The sequence below is a fragment of the Camarhynchus parvulus genome, chromosome 5 (assembly GCF_901933205.1).
Source record: "Camarhynchus parvulus chromosome 5, STF_HiC, whole genome shotgun sequence".
Classification (NCBI taxonomy): Eukaryota; Metazoa; Chordata; class Aves; order Passeriformes; family Thraupidae; genus Camarhynchus; species Camarhynchus parvulus.
Window position 1 is genome coordinate 59,287,580 of NC_044575.1, and position 21,880 is coordinate 59,309,459.

The following is a 21,880-nucleotide window of genomic DNA, read 5'->3' on the forward strand; positions in this document are numbered from 1 at the left end:
TGATATTATATATAATACATATATTACATTATTAGATATAATAATTAATATAATATAATATAATATAATATAATATAATATAATATAATATAATATAATATAATATAATATAATATAATATAATAGTATAGTATAGTATAATATGTATATTATAGTATAATTAGGAAATAAATAGCTTCTGATTGTAATAGCGTGAATTATAACATCTGCGTTATCTCACCCTTCAAACGAAACTAAAAATAGAATAAAACTTTTTAAAACACCTTTGAGTCAAAAAAACCCAAACCCCAAACCCTAATCCGACAAACCGGATTATTATTGTTGTTAAACTCAGTAAATGAAACCGCGGCGGAGCGCTCGGTGTGCCCCGCCGGCGCCGCCCGCGGGGCCGGGCCGTGCCCGCGCTGTGCCCTCGCTCCGTGCGGCTCCGCGCGTCGCCGCCGGGCCGCGCCCCGGGCGGGGCGGTGCGAGCGGGGCGGCCCCGCCGAGCTCCGGCCCCAGCGCGCACGGAGATGGCGGCGACCATCGTGACCGTCCTGCCGGGGCTGCGGGCACCGCTCGTCCTGCTGGGGCTGCTGGCGCTGCCCCGCGGCGCCCAGCCGAGCTGCTTCTGCCAGGTGGGCACGGCCCGGGCACGGGTGGCAGCGGGAGGGAGGCTGGGCTCGGGGTCGGTGGGCAGCTCGGGGGTGCCCAGCGTGGGGAGGCAGTGGAGCTGCTGGGGAGAGTGCGGAGGAGGATTCAGAGATGCTCCGAGGGCTGCGGGAGCTTTGCTGGGTGGAAAGGCTGGGAGAGCTGGGGGTGTTCACCTGAAGGAGGCTCCAGGGAGAGCTCAGAGCCACTTGCAGGGCCTGAGGGGGCTCCAGGAGAGCTGGAGAGGGACTGGGACAAGGGATGGAGGGACAGGACATAGGGAATGGCTCCCAGTGCCAGAGGGCAGGGATGGATGGGAGATTGGGAAGGAACTGTTCCCTGGGAGGGTGGGAGGCCCCGGCATAGGGTGCCCAGAGAAGCTGTGGCTGCCCCTGGATCCCTGGAAGTGTCCAAGGCCAGGCTGGACAGGGCTTGGAGCAACCTGGGACAGTGGAAGGTGTCCCTGCCATGGGAGGGTGTGGGCCTGGATGGGCTTTAAAGTCCTTTCTAACCCAAACCATTCCAGGATTCTGTGGTTCTCTTCCATGCCACCTTAACTGTATTCTCTCCCTACTCCCATCAGTAGAGGGGAGTTCTCCAACTTGTTGAGCATTTCTTCCCCAGCTACCCAGGTGCCTCTCCTGGGATGTTTCAGGGATATCATTGCCATCCCTGGCAGCTGCTTCATCCCCTCTCCTGCCTTGCTGCTCTCCTAGCTCTGCTGTCCAGGATTCTCCTGCCACCCTGCCCTGCCATGCCCAGGTGGGAGCTGAGCTGCTCTGCTCCCTAAAACTCCTCCGGGGTTAATTCCTCTTGTTGTGTGCCAGGGGTGTCACTGTGCACTCAGTGCAGCTTCTGTTGAGGTACAGAAATGAGGGAACTGGGTGCCAAGCCTGGATTTAAGGAAGAGATCACTGCAGTTCCTTCTGACACCACTTTGCACAAGCAAAGTGGCTGCCTCTGGATCCCTGGAAGTGCCCAAGGCCAGCTTGGATGGGGAGTAACCAAGTGGAAGGTGTCCCTGCCCATGGCAGGGAGTGACATAAAATGGTTTTTGAGGTCCCTTGCAACCTGAATAATTCCTGTGATAAGCACATTTGCAAGATCAAGGAGTGAAGCTGTCACAATGTCTTCAGCCCCTTTTTTTTTTTGTTGCCTTTAAAAACAGGAAGCTTTTATAAAGGCTACTCTTGCTGTATTAAATTTCTAGACCTTAAATGTGGGTCAGGAATTGAGAATGGAGAAAGAAAACAAATGGAATTACACTCTTGGCTTTGGCTTTGCCTTTTGGGGTGGCTCTTGACACTTTCAGCTTCCTGTGGAAATGGTAAATAAAAACTCTGCTGATAAAGAATTGAAAAACATGCCTTTAGATTCTGGATCTCTGCTGGGTTTTTCTTTGCAGTTTCCTGTGAGCAGAGATGTTTGAATGTTGAGTCAGGAGTGTGGAATGGGATAAGGAGCTGTAACCACGAACTGAACTGGCATTCTGGAATGGCAGTGACTGCCAGGCTCTTTTCCTGGGGCTGGAGGAGCTTGTGTGCTGCTCTGTGCACTGCTGGGTTGTTGCAATGCACTTTTCATTCTGTGGAGCAGCCTGCTTTTCCCTACAAATGTTTAGGGCAGGGGTTTTTTATTACCTTTAGGAAAAGGTGTCATGTAGGGCAGAATTTCTCAGCCTTTCTAACCACCAACCCTTTTAAATCCCACCTGAGGGCTGCCTCATCTTTTGGTTAAAAATAATCTGCTGATCCCCTTGGTCTGGTGGTTTTTATTTGCCACCAAAGAAAATACAGGCCCAGCCTTAAATTATCTGGTTTGCCCTCCTTTGTTTAGCTCCTTGAAGGCCTGGTACAGCTCTGGGTTCCTCCTGTGAACATCTCCTGCTGTCTCATGAGGTGGAGAAGCCTCAGTGTGGGTGACTGGAAGAGCTCTGACTTGTCTGCCAGCCTGTGCTGGGACAGGTGACAAGGGCCACTTTTGGGAGTGCTGCTCCAGCAATATTCCAAGTGCTGACTTCAGCAGGCTGTGGTTCTGGAATGGGTGTTGCTCTCCTGTCTGCCTGCACCCAGGGCAATGCCTCACCTGCTTTTTGTCACTGTTATTTTACCTCCCTTCCTTAGAGACCAAGCAGCCCTGAAAACTTTATTAGAAACATCCATCTGTTGCTACAAACACTGGTGTTTCAAATACTGCTTTGTTCTTCCCAAGCTCTGATTAAAATTCCAATATCAAAATCCCCTCAAATTTTACAGGCAGCTCATCCCCCCCTCGAGATATTCCTGTTTGCATCACAGCTTTAGTCAGCCATGGATGTCTCCTGTATATTGTTGGTAATTATTGTTCATTTGCTGTTTACAGGCTGATGCAGCTGCATTAAGGATGTGCTGCAGGTGTTTGGTAGAGGGGATTTTGTGAAGGTTTCCTGTCTGGCAGAGGGCTGGTTGCCTTTGGGAATGTTTCTGTGGGCAGGATGCTGTCATTAGGGGTGAGTCTGGCCATGGAGAGTTTCCTCCCTGGGACCTGGGCAGGTTTTCAGGCTGTCCTTGTGTTCACTCAGCAGCCTCTGGGGCAGGGATTCATTCCTAGCACAGCTCCCATTTCTCTGGGAGAGAGGAACTCTTCTCTCTTCAGGAGGAGTTTCCAGGTGGAGAGAAGATCTTTGGGGGTACATTCTGTCCCTCTTGGTGAGATCCCTCCTGGAACAGTGTCCTGCTCTGTGGTTCTTGCAGACAGGAGGGACATGGAGCTGTTGGAGTTCAGAGGAGGCCACCAAGATGATCAGAGCAGCTCTCCTGGGAGGAAAGGCTGGGAGAGTTGAGATTGTTCAGCCTGGAGAAGAAAGGACTTCAGGGTGGTCTAATTGTGACCTTCTTGTACCTGAAGGGAGGTGGAAAGAAGGAAAGATGGAGAGAGAGGATTCACAAGGGATGGAGGGACAGGACACAGGGAATGGCTTCCCACTGCTAGAGGGCAGAGATGGATGGGATATTGAGAAGGAATTCCTGGCTGTGAGGGTTGTGAGGCCCTGGCTCAGTTTTCCCAGAGCAGCTGTGGCTGCCCCTGGATCCCTGGAAGTGTCCAAGGCCAGGGCTTGGAGCACCTGGGATGGTGGAAGGTGTCCCTGCCCATGGCAGGGGGTGGAACTAAATGGTCTTAAGGGTACCTTCCAACCCAAACCATTCAGGGATGCTGTGACAGCACTTCAGGCCCTGGTTTGACCCCATCCTGATGCTCCCATGTGAGATTTGCTTCTGTGTGAGTTCTGGGAAACCTAGTCCTTGTTTTCTGGGCAGAAGAAGGGGACAGAGCACCTGGAGTGGCAGATAAAGCTTCCAGGGCAGGTGCAGGAGTGACTGTGCTCAGCTGGCTGCCAGCAACCTGCTCCAAGTGCACTGGCAAGGATGAAAGGGAAATAATTTCATAGAATCTGGAAGGGACCCACAAGGATCAAGGAAGTCCAACTCCTTTGTGCCAGGAAACTTCTGCTGAGGGAGCAGGGAAGGCACTTGCTCACCATCAGCCTGGGACTTGTCCAGAGGAGCAGGCACTGCCAGGGAAGTTGGTACAGGCTAAACCCAACCCCTCAGCCTCTGTGGCACTCCCTTCCCTGTGCCCTGTTGTGGCTGTGGTGGGACATGCAGGGAAAAGTTCTCCTTCTTTCCAGCCAGGCTGTGGTGGGAGATGCAGGGAAAAGTTCTCCTTCTTTCCAGCCAGGTTGTGGTGTGGGACACAGCGAGAAGAAATCCCCAAATCCACTGCTCAGGGGATGTTCCTGTGACACTCAGGGCCGCAGAAGGAGGTGGGAGGAGCAGCATGGAGGGGAAGGAGGCTGAAGCAGAGGCCAAACCCAGGGATTGCACAGTCCCTGCTGTTGGTGTTCCCAGCACACGAGGTGGAGGTTGGATTTTGGGGTTGTGGCACATCACCCTGGAGCTCACTCAGCACCCAGAGCCACTCCTGCTGCTCTGTCCCACTGGGACAGCCCAGCCCAGCCCTGCCCTGCCCCTCAGCCTCCTGCCAGCTGCTCACAGCCAGGGCAGGTGGAGCAAACCCCTCAGCTGGGTGATTCATGGTGCCAGCAGGCTCGTGGCATGTGTTGGGGGCTGGATCCATCCCTGGTTTATCTCAAATAGCTGCTCTCCTTGGCACAGGCTGAGGATGTAGGTAAATATTTTGTTTGTGGGGTGGGAGGAAGTGTTTTGAGGTACCACCCACAGGAGGGCACGTTTGACACAGAGCTCAGCTGCTCTGGCAGCAGGAGGTGAAGTCCCAAACCAAGGGAGGGCTGAAAAATGGGTTCTGGGGGGGTCATGGAGCAAGAGGGAACCTCTGAAATGAAGACAGGTCCTGCCAAATGATTTGGCACTGCCACTTCCCTGAGTCTTGAAGTGACTCAGCTTCAAGCTGGGCATCACTGGGGCTTTCACCAGGGCCCTGAGGAGCCTCAGCTCTTGGTGCTGCTTCTCTTCTGTGTCCTCTGGCTGTAGGCTGGGCACACACGGGCTGGGGAAATTGCCCATTTTTACCCATTCTGGCTGAAATCCTTGGAGGAAGAAAGATTGAGCAGATATGGAGTTTTCCCAGCACCTTTCCCTTTGCCCCTTGCCCCCACAGGTGTGTTGAGGGTGACCCTGAGGCTGATCCCACCAATAAACTGGGATTTGGAGAGCTCCATGGCACAACCCCCATCCAGTCCTCTAAGGATTTTGGGATCATCTGCAGTGCTTCCCTAGTGGGGGAGAGCACAGACAACTGGTGGGAAAAGTAGTACAGTGATATTATCCATTAATGCATTTATTTCCAGCTCCTCTTGCACTGTTGTCCTGTTTTCTGACATCTTTTCCTACCATTAGAAGAAGACAAAGTTAGATTACAAGATTGCAGCTGAAGCCCCAAGCTCAGATCTTTCAGTGTGTAACTTTCATGTCATTTCAGTCAAGAATCTTTCTTGTGTGTAGTTCCATGCAGTGTTCAGCCTGCAAACTGAATTATTTAATTGCCCTGCAGGGTGTGCCAACCGAATAAAATTAAGTCCACGTGAGCTGCTGTCATCTCTTTTGGCTTGACAAGAAAAAAAAGTGATGTTAGTTTTGCATCTCTGGATTTTATTCAGGATGAGGTTGGTTCTGGCTTCAGTTGGTCACCAGACATAACAAAACCAGACCTGGCCCAAATGGTGCTGCCAGTGGGGGTTTGGTGGGAGCTCCAGTGTTCCCATTTTTACAGGGATGTCATTCCTTTGGATACAGAGAACAGCTGAAGATTATCCCCAAATCTTTTTTTAGGTCACTTTTAGACCCAACCTTTAAGCTTCCTGCCCTGAAGGATGTAAAGATTTCAGGAAATAAAAATGTGGTTGGTTAGTGCCTGTGGTTTGTTGTTTTGATGTGTTTTTTTAATGTCTATATAAATTTGCAACAGCTTTAAATTGAGTAACTGGATTAGCAAATTGCTACTGTTTGTTTTTACAAGGGTGATTCAGGTTAGGGGAAATCTTAAATCACTGTTAATCTTCATTACTGTGCAAAATGCAGGACAGAATTCAGTAAATGTGTGAGGGTGACACACTGAGCTGCAGTGTAAACACTGAAAATATGAGCGAGCCTCCAAATCATGCTGCCTCAACCAAACAGAGTTATTCCAGTGGGGTGGGGAATTCTGGCTATTTTTTCCCCCACCTCCCCATTTCATGTGACTCTGTGCTCCATTTCTGCATCCTCCTCTCTGCTCCATTTCCATCGTGGTAAATAGAATTTTATTTCAGTTGTTGTGTAGCTCTTCTGGATTGTGAGGAGCAGCTGAGGGAGCTGGGAAGGGGCTGGAGAATCCCTGAGGAGCTGGGAAGGGGCTGGAGAATCCCTGAGGAGCTGGGAAGGGGCTGGAGAATCCTGAGGGGTGGGAAGGGGGAGAATGAGGAGCTGGGAAGGGGCTCAGCCTGGAGCAAAGGAGGCTCAGGGGCCCTTGTGGCTCTGCACAGCTCCTGCCAGGAGGGCACAGCCGGGGGACAGGACAAGGGGAAATGGCCTCCAGTTGTGCCAGGGCAAGTTTAGATTGGATATCAGGGAAAATTCCTTCACTGAAAGGTTTGTCCAGCCCTGGCACAGCTGCCCAGGGCAGTGCTGGAGTCCCCATCCCTGGAGGGATTTAAAACCTCTGTGGATGTGGCACCTGGGACATGGTCAGTGCTGGGGGAATGGTTGAACTCAGTGATCTTTTCCAACCTGAATGATTCCAGGATTCTCTGATTTCCCCAAGGACTCACTGGGGGTGTGGGAGAAGCAAAACTACTTCTGTGTTGAGCAACTTTGTAGTCTGCCAGTAATGGATGTGTCAGGAAACCACTGCTGAATTTGTACTGCTTCTTTGTTGGGTTTTTTTTTCCTTCAGGGCTTGCACAAAGCCTGTCGAGCTGTTCAGGATGATGCAAGAAGGATCCATCAGATGTAGAACAGATGTTTTTGTGCCAAATGGCTCTCTGAGGCTAGCAGAGGGACTGCTGCACTTAATCACAGAACCATGGAATGGTTTGGGTGGGAAGAGACCTTAAAGCTCATCCCATCCCACCCCTGCCATGGCAGGGACACCTTCCACCATCCCAGGCTGCTCCAAGCGCTGTCCAGCCTGGCCTTGGGCACTGCCAGGGATCCAGGGGCAGCCACAGCTGCTCTGTGCACCCTGTGCCAGGGCCTCACCACCCTCACATCAGGAATTCCCAATATCCCATCTATCCCAGATGAAGCCATTCCCTGGGTCCTGTCCCCCCATCCCTTGTAAATCCTCAGGCCCTGGGGGCTGCATTTGGCTCAGCCTGGAGCCTTCTCTGCCCCGGGTGAGCAATCCCAGCTCCTGCAGCCCTTCCTGCCAGCAGAGCTGCTCCATCCCTCTGCTCACACTGCTGGGGTTCTCGCCAAGCCAAGCCAAGCCAAGCCAAGCCAAGCCAAGCCAAAACCAAACCAAACCACTCAAAACCAAACCAAACCAAACCAAACCAAACCAAACCAAACCAAACCAAACCAAACCAAACCAAACCAAACCAAACCAAACCAAACCAAACCAAACCAAACCAAACCAAACCAAACCAAACCAAAGCTGATGAACCACAAGGACTTTCTTTGGGGCTGGCTTTGTGGCATTGTTGCCTAACTGGTCCCACATGCAAACTGCAGCTCTCAGCTCCCTGTTATCCTCCAGGAATGGCTTCCTGAGGCTCATCCAGGAGAGACCTGAGCTGGCAGCCTGTGCTCACAGCAGCCATGTCCATTCTGCTTTAACTTAACTTGGCTTGCTGGGAAAAGGAAAGAAAATGATGAATTTTTTAATTGTCTTCAGTGTTAAAAAGTCCTGGCTGAGTTGTTTATATTTGTTATTTATTTAGTTGTTATATTTGATTTCTTGTTTTTGATGTTGTTGATTTTGATTTTATTGTGTTTTTCTCCCCCAGGTTACTGGTTATTTAGATGACTGCACCTGTGATGTAGAAACCATCGATGCCTTCAACAACTACAAACTTTTTCCTAGACTGAATGAACTCCTGCAAAGTGACTATTTCAGATACTACAAGGTCATTTTCTTCTTGCAAGAATTGTATTTATTTGTGTGCTGCTGTCTTTTTTTTTTTAATCTCCTATGAAATTACTGCTGATCTTTTTAAAATCAGACACCTGCATTTTAACCCTGATCTTTTAAGGGTGCAGTCAGTCAGTTGGACCCTTCTGTTATGAGGAGAATCTCAATAAGATGCAATGTACTTTTAAGAGGATTTCAAAGATATTTTCTTATCCATTTTCCCCTCTTAAGCAACACATTAATGAGAGGACTTCCTTTGGTGAGCTGTGACTTAAAGATGCTGATGAGCAGTGATCCATAATGAGAGGATTTCACATGGAAAACCTGCATTAGTTCCAGGCCCTCAGGTTCATTGATGGCTGTTGCTGCCAGACATTCCATGGATTGGATTCCATGAGGTGGATTCTGCTCCCATTCAGTCAGATTCCCTTTATGCCCTTCTCTTCCAAACCCACCAAATCTTGTTAAATATTAATTATTTTGGAAGAATGATTCTTGGTACCCTCCCCTCTGGCACTGGGAGCCATTCCCTGGCTCCTGTCCCTCCATCCCTTGTCCCCAGTCCCTCTCCAGCTCTCCTGGAGCCCTTCAGGCCCTGCCAGGGGCTCTGAGCTCTCCCTGGAGCCTTCTCCTCTCCAGGGGAACATTCCCAGCTCTCCCAGCCTGGCTCCAGAGCAGAGGGAGCTCTGGCCCTCAGAACATTTTGGAATTATGGAAATGTCTGGGTGGGAAAGCCCCAGCAGAAAGACCCAAGCAAGGATTAAAAGGATTTAAACCTGTGCTGATAACAAAGTTGTGAGTGATGTTATCAATCTGGGTCACCAGGGAGTTGCTGGTGTGGAACAAACAAGTGCAGAACTTGGATTTCTCTTGGAAAACTGGGGAGTGGAAGGTTGGCTTGGCTGCATGGGGGAGATGTGTTATTGATGGGTGATGTGTTATTTGCAGGTAAACCTACAGAAACCTTGTCCCTTTTGGGAGGACAACAGTCACTGTGGGATGAGAGACTGTGCTGTACAGCCCTGCCCCTCTGTAAGTACCAAATCCATTCTTTTACATATATTTTTTTAATTTAACTTTTGCAGAGAAAGAGGAAACAACAGAGAAGTGACTGAACTTTGTTATTTTAGTTACAACAAAACTGGGGCTCTGATGGATCTTTCATGGGTGCAGCAACACTGGTGGCCATAAGAAAGGCCAAAATCCTAAATTCTGTAATAATACTAATTAAAGTTTCAAGGCAGGCTGGGATTTTAACAGCTGACCCTCTGCAAACAGCCAAAAACATCTCCTGGTCCTTTAAATTTTTTTTTCCATTAGTAAGTAGTTTTTAAGGCAAATCCATTATTGTTTTTGTGTTAATTGACAGAATTTTTTGCCCATGAGCTGCACTGTGATTTAGTTTTGGTTGAGGAGTTTGTCTCAGAGCTTTCCAGCCCTGTTGTAGGAGAAGAGGCTTTTTGAGCATCCCATTTCCAAGGGCACTGTGGTCCCTGCATCCTGGACAAAAGGGATTTGTTCCCTCAGCTGTAAGAAAACACCCTGACTGCAGATGTCTGCCCAAAAAAGGGGCTGAGGAGGTGAGGGAGTCACAGCTTGGTGGCCCCTTTGGGGACATTTCATGTTTTGGTGTTGACAGCCAGCACAGACTGTCTTACTCCCTCACTCTTGGGTTCTAAAATGGAATGATGATTTTTTTTTACACCTCAAAATAACCCTAAATGTTGTTTAAATACTTTTTATTCCGTAAAAAAATATCTATTTTTGGTAGTGATTGTGAGTAATGTGATGCAGTTACAATTACCTAAGTTTTAGCTGAAAGTTGTTCTTATTTTAAGAGCTGACTGTCCCTGCTGTTCTTAATTATTTTGATTTGGGTCCATTTCATCCTGAAATCAATAAAAATAACTCTTATTGCTTAATTTTTTTTCTTTTTACCATCACACTATTTGCTCCTGTAGCAGTGGTTCTGTTGTCTTCCTACTCCTGGAGAAAATGGAAGTTGAGGAGAATTTTGGGGCTGGTTGTGTGGGGCTGACATTCCATGCTGGAATGGTCAGAGGGAAGTTTGGAATGTCATGTGTCAGGGGCTGGTAGATGAAAAATCTGAGGAGGCACCTGGGCTCCTGCCAGGAAGGTGATGCCAGGCCTGGCTTCCCCAAATTCCTGCTGGGATAAGCAAAGCACAACCTGATGTAGCAGCTGTGGAAAGCTGCAGACCTTTGGAGAACAGGAATCTTGCAACAAAAAAAAAATTCAAAATAAACCACTAGGAATGTTGCTTCTCCTTGGTCTGGGGAGGAGTGAGGGGGTTGGATGTGTTGCAAGCTGGGCTGAGTGCTGTGGTCACCTTGTCACCTCTGGCAGCTGTGGTGACACCCCAAACCTTTCCCAGAGATGGGGCTGAGGGGTCTCACCTGCCCCACAGGTGGCACTTGCTTTGTTTTGTCTTTCAGGATGAAGTCCCTGATGGAATCAGAGCTGGAAGTTACAAGGTGGGTGTGGCTGAGCACGAAAGGATGAGGGGGGTTTATTTTGTGGTCCAGTTTTGTGCCATAGAAGTGACAAGGTTGGAAAAGACCTGGAAGATCACCGAGCCCAGCTGTCACCCCACCAGCCCCGTGTCCTCAAGTACCACATCCACGTGGGTTTTGATCACTTCCAGGCATGGGAACTCCCCCACCACCCTGGGCAGCTCCTTCTAATGCCTGGCAACCCTTTCCAGGAAGGAATTTTCCCTCATAGCCAATCTAAACTTCCCCTGGCACAACTGGAGGCCATTTCCCTGTGTCCTGTCCCGGTTCTCTGGGAGCAGAGCCTGACCCCCCACTCCTGGCAGGAGCTGTGCAGAGCCACAAGGTCCCCCTGAGCCTCCTTTTCTCCAGGCTGAGCCCCTTCCCAGCTCCCTCAGCCTCTCCTGGTGCTCCAGACCCTTCCCCAGCTCCATTCCCTTCCCTGGACATGCTCCAGCCCCTCCAAGTCTTTTTTGTCGTGAGGAACCCAAAACTGCCCCCGGGCTTTGAGCATGGCTCAGGAAATGTCAGGATGTTCTTTAGACTTGAATTTTTACTCTCTTCAGGTGCTTGGAGAGCACAGAGCCTGTGAGGTGGCTGTGCTGGAGCCAGGTGTTCTGCCACCTCTCCAGGAGCTGGTGTCACCAGGCACACAGAGCTCCCAAGGCAGTGCCAGGGCTGCCCCGAGTCCCTGCAAGACTCATCAGCATTGCACAAACCTTTGGGACATCCTGTGCAAACACAGTGGGGCTGAATCATGAAAGGCTTCCTGGGGCTTAACCTGTGTTAATAGTGCATTGAAGGCTAAATTAAAACCGAAAAAAAAATTTTTTTTAATCATCATCCCTCCCCACCCCTTTGCTTTCCAACCCAGTATTCGGAAGAAGCCAACAGCCTCGCCGAGGAGTGTGAGGAAGCCAAGAGGCTCGGAGCTGTGGATGATTCTTTGAGGTTTGACTTCTTTTGCCATAATCCTTCCTTGTCCTGAAGGAAAGCTGGGATCAGAGCCCTCTCTGAGAGTTTTCCCCACGTTTTTTGCAGCAAGGAGACACGGCAGGCAGTGCTGCAGTGGGCACAGCACGACGACTCCTCGGACAGCTTCTGTGAGGCTGATGGTATGGGCACCTGGCAGGGATGGCAAGGCTTGCATGGGATTTATGCATTTCTGCAGAGCTTTAAATCATGGAATGGTTTGGGTTGGAACCTTAAAGCCCATCTTATTGCACTCCCTGCCATGGCAGGGACACCTTCCACTATCCCAGCGTGCCCTGACCAACCTGGCCTTGGGCACTTCCAGGGATCCAGGGGCAGCCACAGCTTCTCTGGGCACCCCACCCTCCCAGCCAGGAATTCCTTCCCAATATCCCATCCCACCCTGCCCTCTGGCAGTGGGAAGCCATTCCCTGTGTCCTGTCCCTACAGTTCCTGAGTGAGAGCTCCTCTCCCACTCCATGTAGCCTCTACAGATCCTGGAACGTTGCTGTGAGGGCTCCACACAACCTCCTCTTCTCCAGGCTGAACAGCCCCAATTCCAGGCCAAAGTGTAATATTTCATCAAAACTGCATTTCTGCTCCTTCCCACCTCCCTGACCTCAGTAGTTTGAAAATAAGACACAAATATTTCTGACAAAGCTTCCTTGCTGCTCTGGGCCTTGCTGTGTTTAGCAAGGTGGGGCAGAGGTGGCTGGATCAGCTTTGGAAAATGTCATTTTCCCTGAGAAAATCCTGTCCCTGAGGCAGCTGTGCTCCACAGACATCCATTCTCCTGATGCTGAGTACGTGGATCTGCTCCTGAACCCAGAACGCTACACTGGCTACAAGGGCCCGGATGCCTGGAAGATTTGGAACAGCATTTATGAAGAAAACTGCTTCAAGTAGGTGCTTTGGGGGACCAGTTCCACAAACCTGAGGGTGCTGATTTGTTTAGAGAGGTAGAAATGAATCCTCATCCTCCTCTTTGCTCCAGTGCCTGTGCAGGGTGGGATGCACCAGGGACAAGTCATGTGGCTGGCCCCAAAGGAGAGAATTGAGTTTTCCTGCCTGTTTTTTTCTAAAGAAAAGGAGAAAGCACCACCAATCCCCCACAGAAACCCACATTTTGCTCTATCCTTTCCTTTCCTGAGCAAAGTTAAAGCATGGAAGAGGATTTTAGATCCCCTCAGGCTGTTTGAAGTAGCTACTTCTGTTCTGCTCTGTTTGTGCACACAAGAGACAGTAACTTATTTACATCTCTTATTTAAATCATTTTTTTCCTTCTCCTAGGCCTCAGAATGTAAAAAGACCCTTGGCATCTGGCAGAGGTGAGTCATTGATTTATCTCACTAAGTGGGTTAGTAGTGAACTGATCCCAGCTCCAGGAGCAGTAAATGTTCTCTGGGCTCCTTCTCCTGCTGGATCAGAAACATCTTGTAGCTCTTGACCAAGTGTAGAATTTTGTGGCACCTGGAGGTGGGTTTTTCTAGCATCCATTGTGGAGAAATAATGTCTGATCTTCCAGTCCTGGAAAATGGGTGAGTTTTGGAGGGGCTGGGAGCAGGGCTGACCCCTGAGCTCTCCCTGGCTCCCTGGTGTCTGAAGTTGGCAGTGCCAAACCACCTGTGATGGATGGAAATGAGAACCTGGCTGGGATCCTCCATGGAACCACCCAGAGAGCAGCTCTGCCCTAGAGCCAAGGCCAGGCAGTGTCAGTGAAAGCAGGGAAGGGGTTTGGGAACAAGAGAACATCATCAACCTCCAGCAGCACCCTCTGCCACCAGCTCCTCATTTCCCCCCAGATTATGGAGCTGTTCATCCCCCTCCTGTGACCCTGGTGTGAAGGGGTGGCTCTTCTCCTGCTGAAGGAGACGTGCAATGTCCCTGGAAATATCAGCTTTTACTTCCTTTGCAAATATTGATCCCTCCTGCACTGGTCAGGTTACTCAGCATTGTTCTCATCCGGTGCCCTCAGTGCTGCACTTGGGGTTTCTGTGTTCAGAACATTCCCAAACCTCCCTGGAGAGGATCCTTCTCTTGTCAGAGCAGTGCTTGTGCTTTGGAGCTTAATTTTGGTTGTGTGTAATGTTTTTATCCTCTTTTTCTCTCTCTCCCTCCACCACTTGTGCTTTTTTCCCCCAGGAGATGACGGAGGTGAGTGGCACTGTTTGTTTTTACTGCTAACAGAAACAAGAGGGGTGTCCTTATCCTGCTGTCACAGGCTGTGCATCAGATAGTGCACCTGGTTAGCAAAATCATTCATCAGGCAAACCAGGAATTGGAGGCATGGCATCATAGGAAATCCTGAGTGGGATCACAAGGATCAGAGTCCAGATCTGGCCCTGCACAGACTCGCCAACAATCCCACCCTGGGATCCCTGGGAGTGCTGTCCAAACACTCCTGGAGCCCTGGGGCAGTGCCAGCACCCTCTGGGGAAGGAACCTTCCCCTGATATCCAACCTAAACCTGCCCTGGCACAGCTGCAGCCATTCCCTGGGTCCTGTCCCTGCTCAGCAGAGTGAAAGGAGATCCCTGTGAGCTTCCTTCATGTGAAAGGTTTAAAAAGTCCTCCAGCATTTTTTAACAGCCCAAGTCCAGGCTGAAGGCAGTCACTCAAGTGTGAGAAGCCTTTGGGAACAGGAATTGTCCTGGGTTTTTTTCAGTGCTTATTACTGAGAAAGCTTTGAACAGGCTCATAATCCAAATTTGGGGTTATCTGGAGCTGTAGGAGAGGGGTGCCCAACTCCCTCAGGCCCTGGGAAGGGCTATTCCCTGCAGTTCTCCATTCTCCACAGCATTTTCCTGTCTCCAGGCCATCCCCAGATCCTGATCTCCAGATCCCTTCCCTGTGCAGAGCAGGGACAGTGAAGCCCTGACTTGTGCCATGCTGCACGCTCGCTTGCACTCTGTGGTTTTTTGGTTGGTTGGTTTGTTTGTTTTATAAAAATATCCCTCTCCCCACTGTGGCCAGAAGAGGAAAGCAATCCCTGATCCCTGTTTCTGCCAGCACTGGGCTGTTGTGCCCCCCCAGCCCCCTGGGCAAAGCCCACGTGCTGTTTGAGCTGCTGCCATGCCGTGTTAGGGAAGCATCACTCACAAGGGTGGGCAGGAAAACTCTTTTCATGCTCTTTTAATGCTCCTTTCCCAATTTCTGCAAACTGGAGTGGGCAGAAGCTCCTCTGGGGCCAGCCTGGAGGTGGATTCAGGGCATCAGGCTTGGGCTGTACCCTCACTGATATGTTTTCATTTCTTTCCAGGGCACACATTTTACAAGTGGCTCAAAGGTAATCCTTGCTCTGAACATGGTTGCTCCTCCTGAGATGGACAGGAAATGGGAAATGGTGGGATTAGTGGCTACTCTCAGTGGGATTAGATTCCTACCTCACAATCCAGTGAGTGCTTTCAGTGTCTTAAACTGCCCTTTTCTTTGCAGGGGTCTGTGTGGAGAAAAGAGCTTTCTACAGGCTCATCTCGGGTCTCCACGCCAGCATCAACATCCACCTGAGTGCCAGGTACCTCCTGCAAGGTAAATCCTGCTTCCTGCCCCAGCTCTCCTGCCTCACTCCCCACTGACACCTCCATGGCTCTGCCAGATGCTGCTTGGAGCCTGTTCCAGCAGGACTCAGGCCTGTGTGTGCTCTTTCCAGCACCCAGCTGCTGTAACAGGGTTAGGGATGCAGTTGCCTCATGCCTCCAGGTCTGACAGCATGTTCTGTACCAGCCCTTCCAGCAAATATTCCCTCTGTTCTTCTTCCAAAGTTACTTTGGAGTGAGTTTCTATCTGAGGGTTGAGGCTGTCCCTTCCCAGCCTGATTTTATGATGGTCAGTCCAGCAAGAACCTCACCTGGACTGGGAAATGCTTGCCTGGGCTTTCCCAGGCCCATTGATCCATCTCCAGCAGCCATTTCAATGTCCATGTCCATTTCCAGCAGCCATTTCCATTTCCATGTCCATTTCCATTTCCATGTCCATTTCTATTTCCAACAGCCATTTCCATTTCCACTTCCATTTCCAGCAGCCATTTCCATGTCCATTTCCACTTCCATTTCCATTTCCATGTCCATTTCCATTTCTATTCCCACTTCCATTTCCATTTCCATGTCCATTTCTATTTCCACTTCCATTTCCATTTCCATGTCCATTTCTATTTCCACTTCCATTTCCATTTCCATGTCCATTTCCACTTCTATTTCCACTTCCATTTCCAGCAGCCATTTCCATGTCCATTTCCATTTTCACTTCCATTCCCATTTTCATTTCCGTTTCCATTTCCTTCCCACGCTTTGGCCCATAAATATCTGTCTGAGGAATCCCAATTTCAACCCTGGGCTTGAAAATCAAGGTTTTTGCTGTTGGAATTTGGGCAAGCCATTTAGATTTAGCTAAATAATTGTATTTAAGTGTCCACAGCCCATTTGGACCTCACCTAGATGTGAGTCAGGCCAGGTTGGAGTTGGGAGATGGGATAATGTGGGAAACATCAGAGGCAAGAGATGAGCTGGAGGCTGCAGCATCAGCTTGGGATGACTTCTGTATCTTCCACTATGTATTTTATAGAATAATCTTAGATACATGGTAAAATGTGCAACAGAAATATTCTTTGTGGGCTTGAAAATGGAAAATAGAGGTCATTTTCCTCCATTCTTGGTTTTCCATATCATCAAGAATTCTTCTCAGGTGTCCCTGCTTGTTAGGAAGTTTCAGGAACTACCTGAAAAAAGTCTGCAGGAGTTTTGTGTTTGCTGGGGCTTGAATTGAGTTACAATCCTGCCTCCCTTGAACAGTTTTCAGGGAAAATTTCTTCACTGGAAGGGTTGTCAAGCATTGGAAAGGGCTTCCCAGGGAAGTGGTGGGATCACCATCCCTGGATGTGGCGCTCAGAGGTTGGACTCAGTCAAAGGCTGATCTTGGAGAGGTCTTTTCCAACCTTAATGATTCTGTGGTTTTGGGTCAGTGGCTTGGAAAAGCTGGGATCTGCCTGCCTGGAATCCCATTCACCACTTCCCTGGAAGGAGGAGATGAACCAGAACTAAACCCTGCTGGAACCCAGGGCACAGGGAATATTTCTCTGCCTGTCCTGAGATGTCCTCACCCCCAGGAGAACACTGCTTTTAACCTTCATCCATGGAGAAAGCTTCCAAGACTTTGGGATGAATTGGAATCTACAAGTGTGTGAAATAATAGTATAGTGAATTAGTATTAGTTATTAGTATAAATTATATTCATTATTAGCACTAATTATATATATTATATTATATTACATTATATTATATTACATTATATTATATTATATTATATTATATTATATTATATTATATTATATTATATTATATTATATTATATTATATTATATTATATTATATTATATTATATTATATTATATTATATTATATATATTATATATTATATATTATATATTATTTATATTAATTATTAGTATTAATTATATTAGTATAGTTAATTAGTATATGAATTAGTATAGTTTATCACAGGGTGAAAAACTCAGAGTTTTGGGTTTTTAGTATGGAGGTGGATAGAAAACAAGCTGGAGGATTTTGAGCATTGTCTGATCTCCTTGTTCTTCATCTACTCCATTTTCTACAGTATTAATAACACAGAGTGATTGGTTAGAAAGAACCACAACACAAAAATTGGGTGAACAAACATAATTAGTTATTATTAGAAAGGTAGAAATAAAATACATTCTAAAAGTTAATTGAGCAAAATAACTTTAAAATACCTTAAACTTTTTTTAGTACCTTTCTCTTTGTACACTAAGTCTAGTATGTAAACAACATACTAAACTATTGATAAGAGAAAAAAAATCAACAACAACCTAAAGACCAAAAAAATTCAATGTCCCATTTGTCTCTCAGTTCTACACAGAACTTTTTAGGGATCTCTCCATCAAAAGAACCTTTGGGGAGGTCCCACAAAACCCCTGCACCTCTGATGCCTTTGGGGTTTGTTTCTGTCTCAGATTCGTGGTCGGAGAAGAAATGGGGCCCCAACGTCACGGAGTTCCAGCAGAGGTTTGATGAAGTCCTCACCAGTGGGGAAGGGCCCAGAAGACTCAAAAACCTCTATTTTCTGTACCTGATTGAGCTGAGGGCCCTCTCCAAAGTGCTGCCCTTCTTTGAGCGCCCTGGGTTCCAGCTGTACACCGGGAATGAGAGCCAGGATGCAGAGATGAAACACCTGCTGCTGGAAATTCTCCATCTGGCCAAGTAATTGCACTCAGTGCCTGGGGACAGTGCCTCTGCCACCATCTCTGTGTGCTTAACCTGACATGTAAAGCTCCTAGGAAGGCAGTTCTGGCTTCTTCCTGCAGTCATTTGTGCAGTAGGATCACAGAAACATGGAGTGGTTTGGGTTGGAAAAGAGCTTTTTAAAGGTCATCTAGTCCAGCCCCCTGCCATAAGCAGGGACATGGAACCAGTAGTGTAGTTTTGCTGGGAACACATTAATAATATCTGTATGCAAATTACAGAATTTGGGTAATTAGTCCCACAGTTTAATTAGTCCCATGGTTTAATAGCCTTGGCTGCCTTTTGGATTTAGCAGAATTGAATTTAATAACTGCCTACGTGTTAGTCCTAAAATTGGCTACCTGTGTGACTCATCTGTGGGATATCAGGCCTGGCTTCGTGTTTGCAACAAAAAGCAAATCCTAAATATCTTGGTAACAGAGGTTTGGGCTGTTGGATGGAGTTTGGAGTAAAAGGAATGGAAGATACTGGAACCAGACAGAAATGGGTGTCTCCTAAAGTGATCAATGTTTGATTTATCTCCTCACCCTCCTGTGCTTCTCTCTGTCAGCCCTGAAATTGCTGAAAAAGTCTCCAAGATGAGATGCCAGCTAAAATTGGAGAAGAAAATACAATCAAATACAAATTGGAATGCAATCAACACAAATTTGAAGAGAAAATAAAATCCCAGGGTGGTTTGGGTTGGAAGGGACCTTAAATCATCTCATTCCATTCCTTGGGAGTGGATGTCAGATTAAAACCCCTCTGGAGATGTCCAGTGGCTCCCACCTGTGTTAATGCCCACCCCTGACTGCAGCCATACATCCAAGGAGGGCAGAAATGAAACTCTCATCATTCCCTTCCAGGTCCTTCCCACTGCATTTCGATGAAAACTCCTTCTTTGCAGGGAATAAAAAGGAAGCTGCTAAACTAAAGGTAATTTCTGCCAAGGACCCCACTGCAGGAGGCTTTCCCTACCTCAGTCCCACTGAATTCCAGGATTAATTCAGATTAATACCTGGAAGGAGCCCTAATTAGTGCACAACCATGAATGTCTTTTCCCCCAGGAGGAATTTAGGCTGCACTTTAAGAACATTTCCAAGATCATGGACTGTGTTGGCTGCTTCAAGTGTCGGCTGTGGGGGAAGCTGCAGGTGAGATTTGTCAGCAATATTTGGGAGCTCTGGGGTTGGGATTGGCCCTTGGATCCTAACCAGCTCCTGGATAGAGCTCAGGGCTGCTGATTCCTCACCTGAGCAGGCAGCAGGGAGCAGCTGATGATTTCCTTGCTCAGCCTGGGAAACTGGGATGAGCCAGGAAGAGGGGAGGGTGCAGAGCCTGGCTGCAGTGAAATCCTCTTGGCCTGTTCAGAGGGTGCTGCCCAGGAGGAGGGAGGTTTGAGTGCTGCTGTTCAAGGATCCTCTTTGATCCCTGCACAGACACAGGGCTTGGGCACAGCGCTGAAGATCCTCTTCTCAGAGAACCTCATCGAGAAGATTCCTGAGAGTGGCCCTTCCTATGGATTCCAGCTGAGCAGACAAGAAATTGTGGCCTTATTTAATGCCTTTGGAAGGTGAGTTTGAGACTTTGCCCTCTACTTTTGCATAAGCTGCTGTGGTACATCCAGTTTGAGCTCTAATTTCAGGCAGTTCCCAGCAGTTTTGGGGGAGACTCTTGCTCTGGTCATAGTCTGGTACCAGGTGTTGGTATGGGGTACAACAGTTGGAATGATTTAAAATATTCTTTATACTCTGCATTTCTGTAAGGAATTCAAGGAAGAGTTTATGCTGAGATACAAAGAATTTCATCATTTTTAAGGGACTGTGTGACTCTGTCCTTGGAGCACATTATCCCAGGCAAGGGCTGCTGTCCTTAAGCCTCTCCCCCAGTTCATTCCCAGATCATGATGGCATTTTTAACAGGAATCCATCAGAGTGCATCCATCTGGATGAGGAGTTTTTGTCAGAAAAGGATAATGAGGCCTTTAGGAGGGGATTTCAGGACACTCTGGTTATGCATGAGCTCTTTGTGATGTTGAGAGACCAAGAGTTTCTGGCAAACAGGATTTTCCAAGGATGAGTTCCTTGACATCCCATTCCCCTGTGATTCCCAGTGTTTCCTTTAAAAAGAGGCAGGGGAATAGTGAAGGGCCTGGTTGTAACCTCAACCTAATTTAGCTGCAATTCCAAATCTCTTCCCAAGAGCTGCTTGAAGCTTTGCTGGATGCAGCCCCTTTCTCCCAGATTTTAAATAATTCACTACATGAATGTTGCTGTAACATTTCCCTTTTGCTTTCCTGGCACACAGGGTTTCAACCAGTGTGAAAGAACTGGAAAACTTTAGGAAACTCTTACAAAACATGAGGTGAATTCAGTGGAGAAAGAGAGATTTGAGGACAAACACCATCATTCCACCACTCTGACTTAAACCATGGAAACCACTTGCTGGGCCTCCTGTCCCATGATTGTCTGTAACCTGCTGAGATATTTTATACAAGGGGAAAAAAAAGCTATTTTTTTTGGTATAAAAATGGGGACTATATGTAAATTTTATTTTATATATTGGAAGATCATTTGGAATAACTCTTTTTGAAATATTGCTGTGCTGTTTGAAGATGGATCAGACCCATGGCCTTACCTTTGGAAGCTGGAGGTGGGGCAAGAAGTGTGCCATTGAATAAATTTGGGGGAAATTCCTTGTCTGCTCCATCATTCCAAGCAGCCCCTCACTCACAGTGTGCCTACACCACCTTCTGCTGCGTGAAAAAATAACTTCAAGGCATTGTTGGAACTGCTGCTGTCCCAAGGTGAACTCCTCTTCTTCAGAATTCCTCCTCTTGTGGGAACAGGGAGTTCCTGGTGCTCCTTCCAGCCCTGGCTGCACCATCCAGCAGGGAAAAAGGACAGGTTTGGGTGTGGGCAGTGCTGTTGGAAAACAGCCTCTCCTCCAAGGCTGCATCTGTGTGGAAACCCCTCTGCTTTTCCCCCTGAAAATGTGGGGAGAGCAGTGAGGCAGCCTGAGCTCCAGCTGAGCTGCTGCTCTTTGGCTCAAGGCTGTGTGCGTGTGGATGAAGCTGGGGAAGGAATAAAGGAATCTCCAGGGCTGGAGGTGCTGCTGGGGCTGGGGGAGCCAGTCCTGGGAAGGACAAAGCAGAGCCCGTGGCCAGAAGTGTCTCTTGGGACACTGGTTTGAGCACATTGCACCTCACTAGATGGAGACAGACTCATGGCAGAGCCTCCCTGAGCTGGGAGGGCTCCACAAGGGTCACAGAGTGCCCAGCCCAGCTCCAGGCCCTGCCCAGACCCCCAGCAACCCCACCCTGGGCATCCCTGGCAGCCTCGGGGCTGTGCCCCTTCCCTGGGCAGCCTGGGCAGTGCCCAGCACCCTCTGGGAGCAGAACCTTTCCCTGATTTGCACCTGACCCTGCCCTGGCACAGCTCCAGCTGTTCCCTCAGGGCTGAAACCAGAGAAACACCAGAAGATAAAATAAACCCCCTGTGCCACCCCCAGCCCAGCCCTCAGAGCCCATCCCAGAGCTCACAGAGCAATTGGATGTGCCAGGTCCAGGCAGGGCACAGGGGACCACAGGCTGGGTCACCCTGGGAGCCATCCCAGCACAGAAAGTCCTTGGTTTTTGGTTTTTTTTTAAATTTATTTCAACAGAGTAGTGCTTGGTTACAGTTTAGTGAAGAACAAATAGGTACATTCATTGGCCACAGCTCCTGGGGCAGCAGCTGCTGCCCACCTGCAAAGCCAGAACACTGTTAAACCATACAAAAAAAAAATCCAAAACAACCCCACAAAAAAAAAAAAACAACAAAACCAAAAGAAAGTTTAATGAAAGGCAACTATGCATTAAAAAACTCCTTGTAACTTCTGAGCTATAAATGACTTCAGTAAAACACAGGACCAGCCCCAGCAGGAGCTGTCAGTCCGGACAGAGGAG

General features: G+C 48.4%; 1 protein-coding gene across 1 annotated transcript; it reads left to right on the top strand.

Annotated features, from left to right (window-relative positions):
• Positions 1-490: 490 nt before the first annotated feature.
• Positions 491-20,629, top strand: ERO1A (endoplasmic reticulum oxidoreductase 1 alpha). Its single transcript, XM_030949606.1, has 16 exons — positions 491-617; positions 8,075-8,194; positions 9,148-9,231; positions 10,656-10,694; positions 11,587-11,663; positions 11,754-11,827; positions 12,466-12,586; positions 12,975-13,012; positions 13,827-13,838; positions 14,943-14,969; positions 15,119-15,211; positions 17,667-17,913; positions 18,801-18,870; positions 19,002-19,088; positions 19,374-19,507; positions 20,242-20,629. The coding sequence occupies exons 1-16, from the start codon at positions 513-515 to the stop codon at positions 20,300-20,302; spliced, it is 1,389 nt and encodes a 462-aa protein (XP_030805466.1). The 5' UTR covers positions 491-512; the 3' UTR covers positions 20,303-20,629.
• Positions 20,630-21,880: the final 1,251 nt, after the last annotated feature.

What these genes read in the sequence shown, in the direction of transcription:
- ERO1A (XM_030949606.1), top strand. Translation starts at nt 513, where the DNA reads ATGGCGGCGACCATCGTGACCGTCCTGCCGGGGCTGCGGGCACCGCTC. An exon ending in TGCCAGGTACCTCCTGCAAG is followed by an intron (nt 15,212 to 17,666) that starts GTAAATCCTGCT and finishes TTTCTGTCTCAG; the next exon opens with ATTCGTGGTCGGAGAAGAAA. An exon ending in GAAATTCTCCATCTGGCCAA is followed by an intron (nt 17,914 to 18,800) that starts GTAATTGCACTC and finishes ATTCCCTTCCAG; the next exon opens with GTCCTTCCCACTGCATTTCG.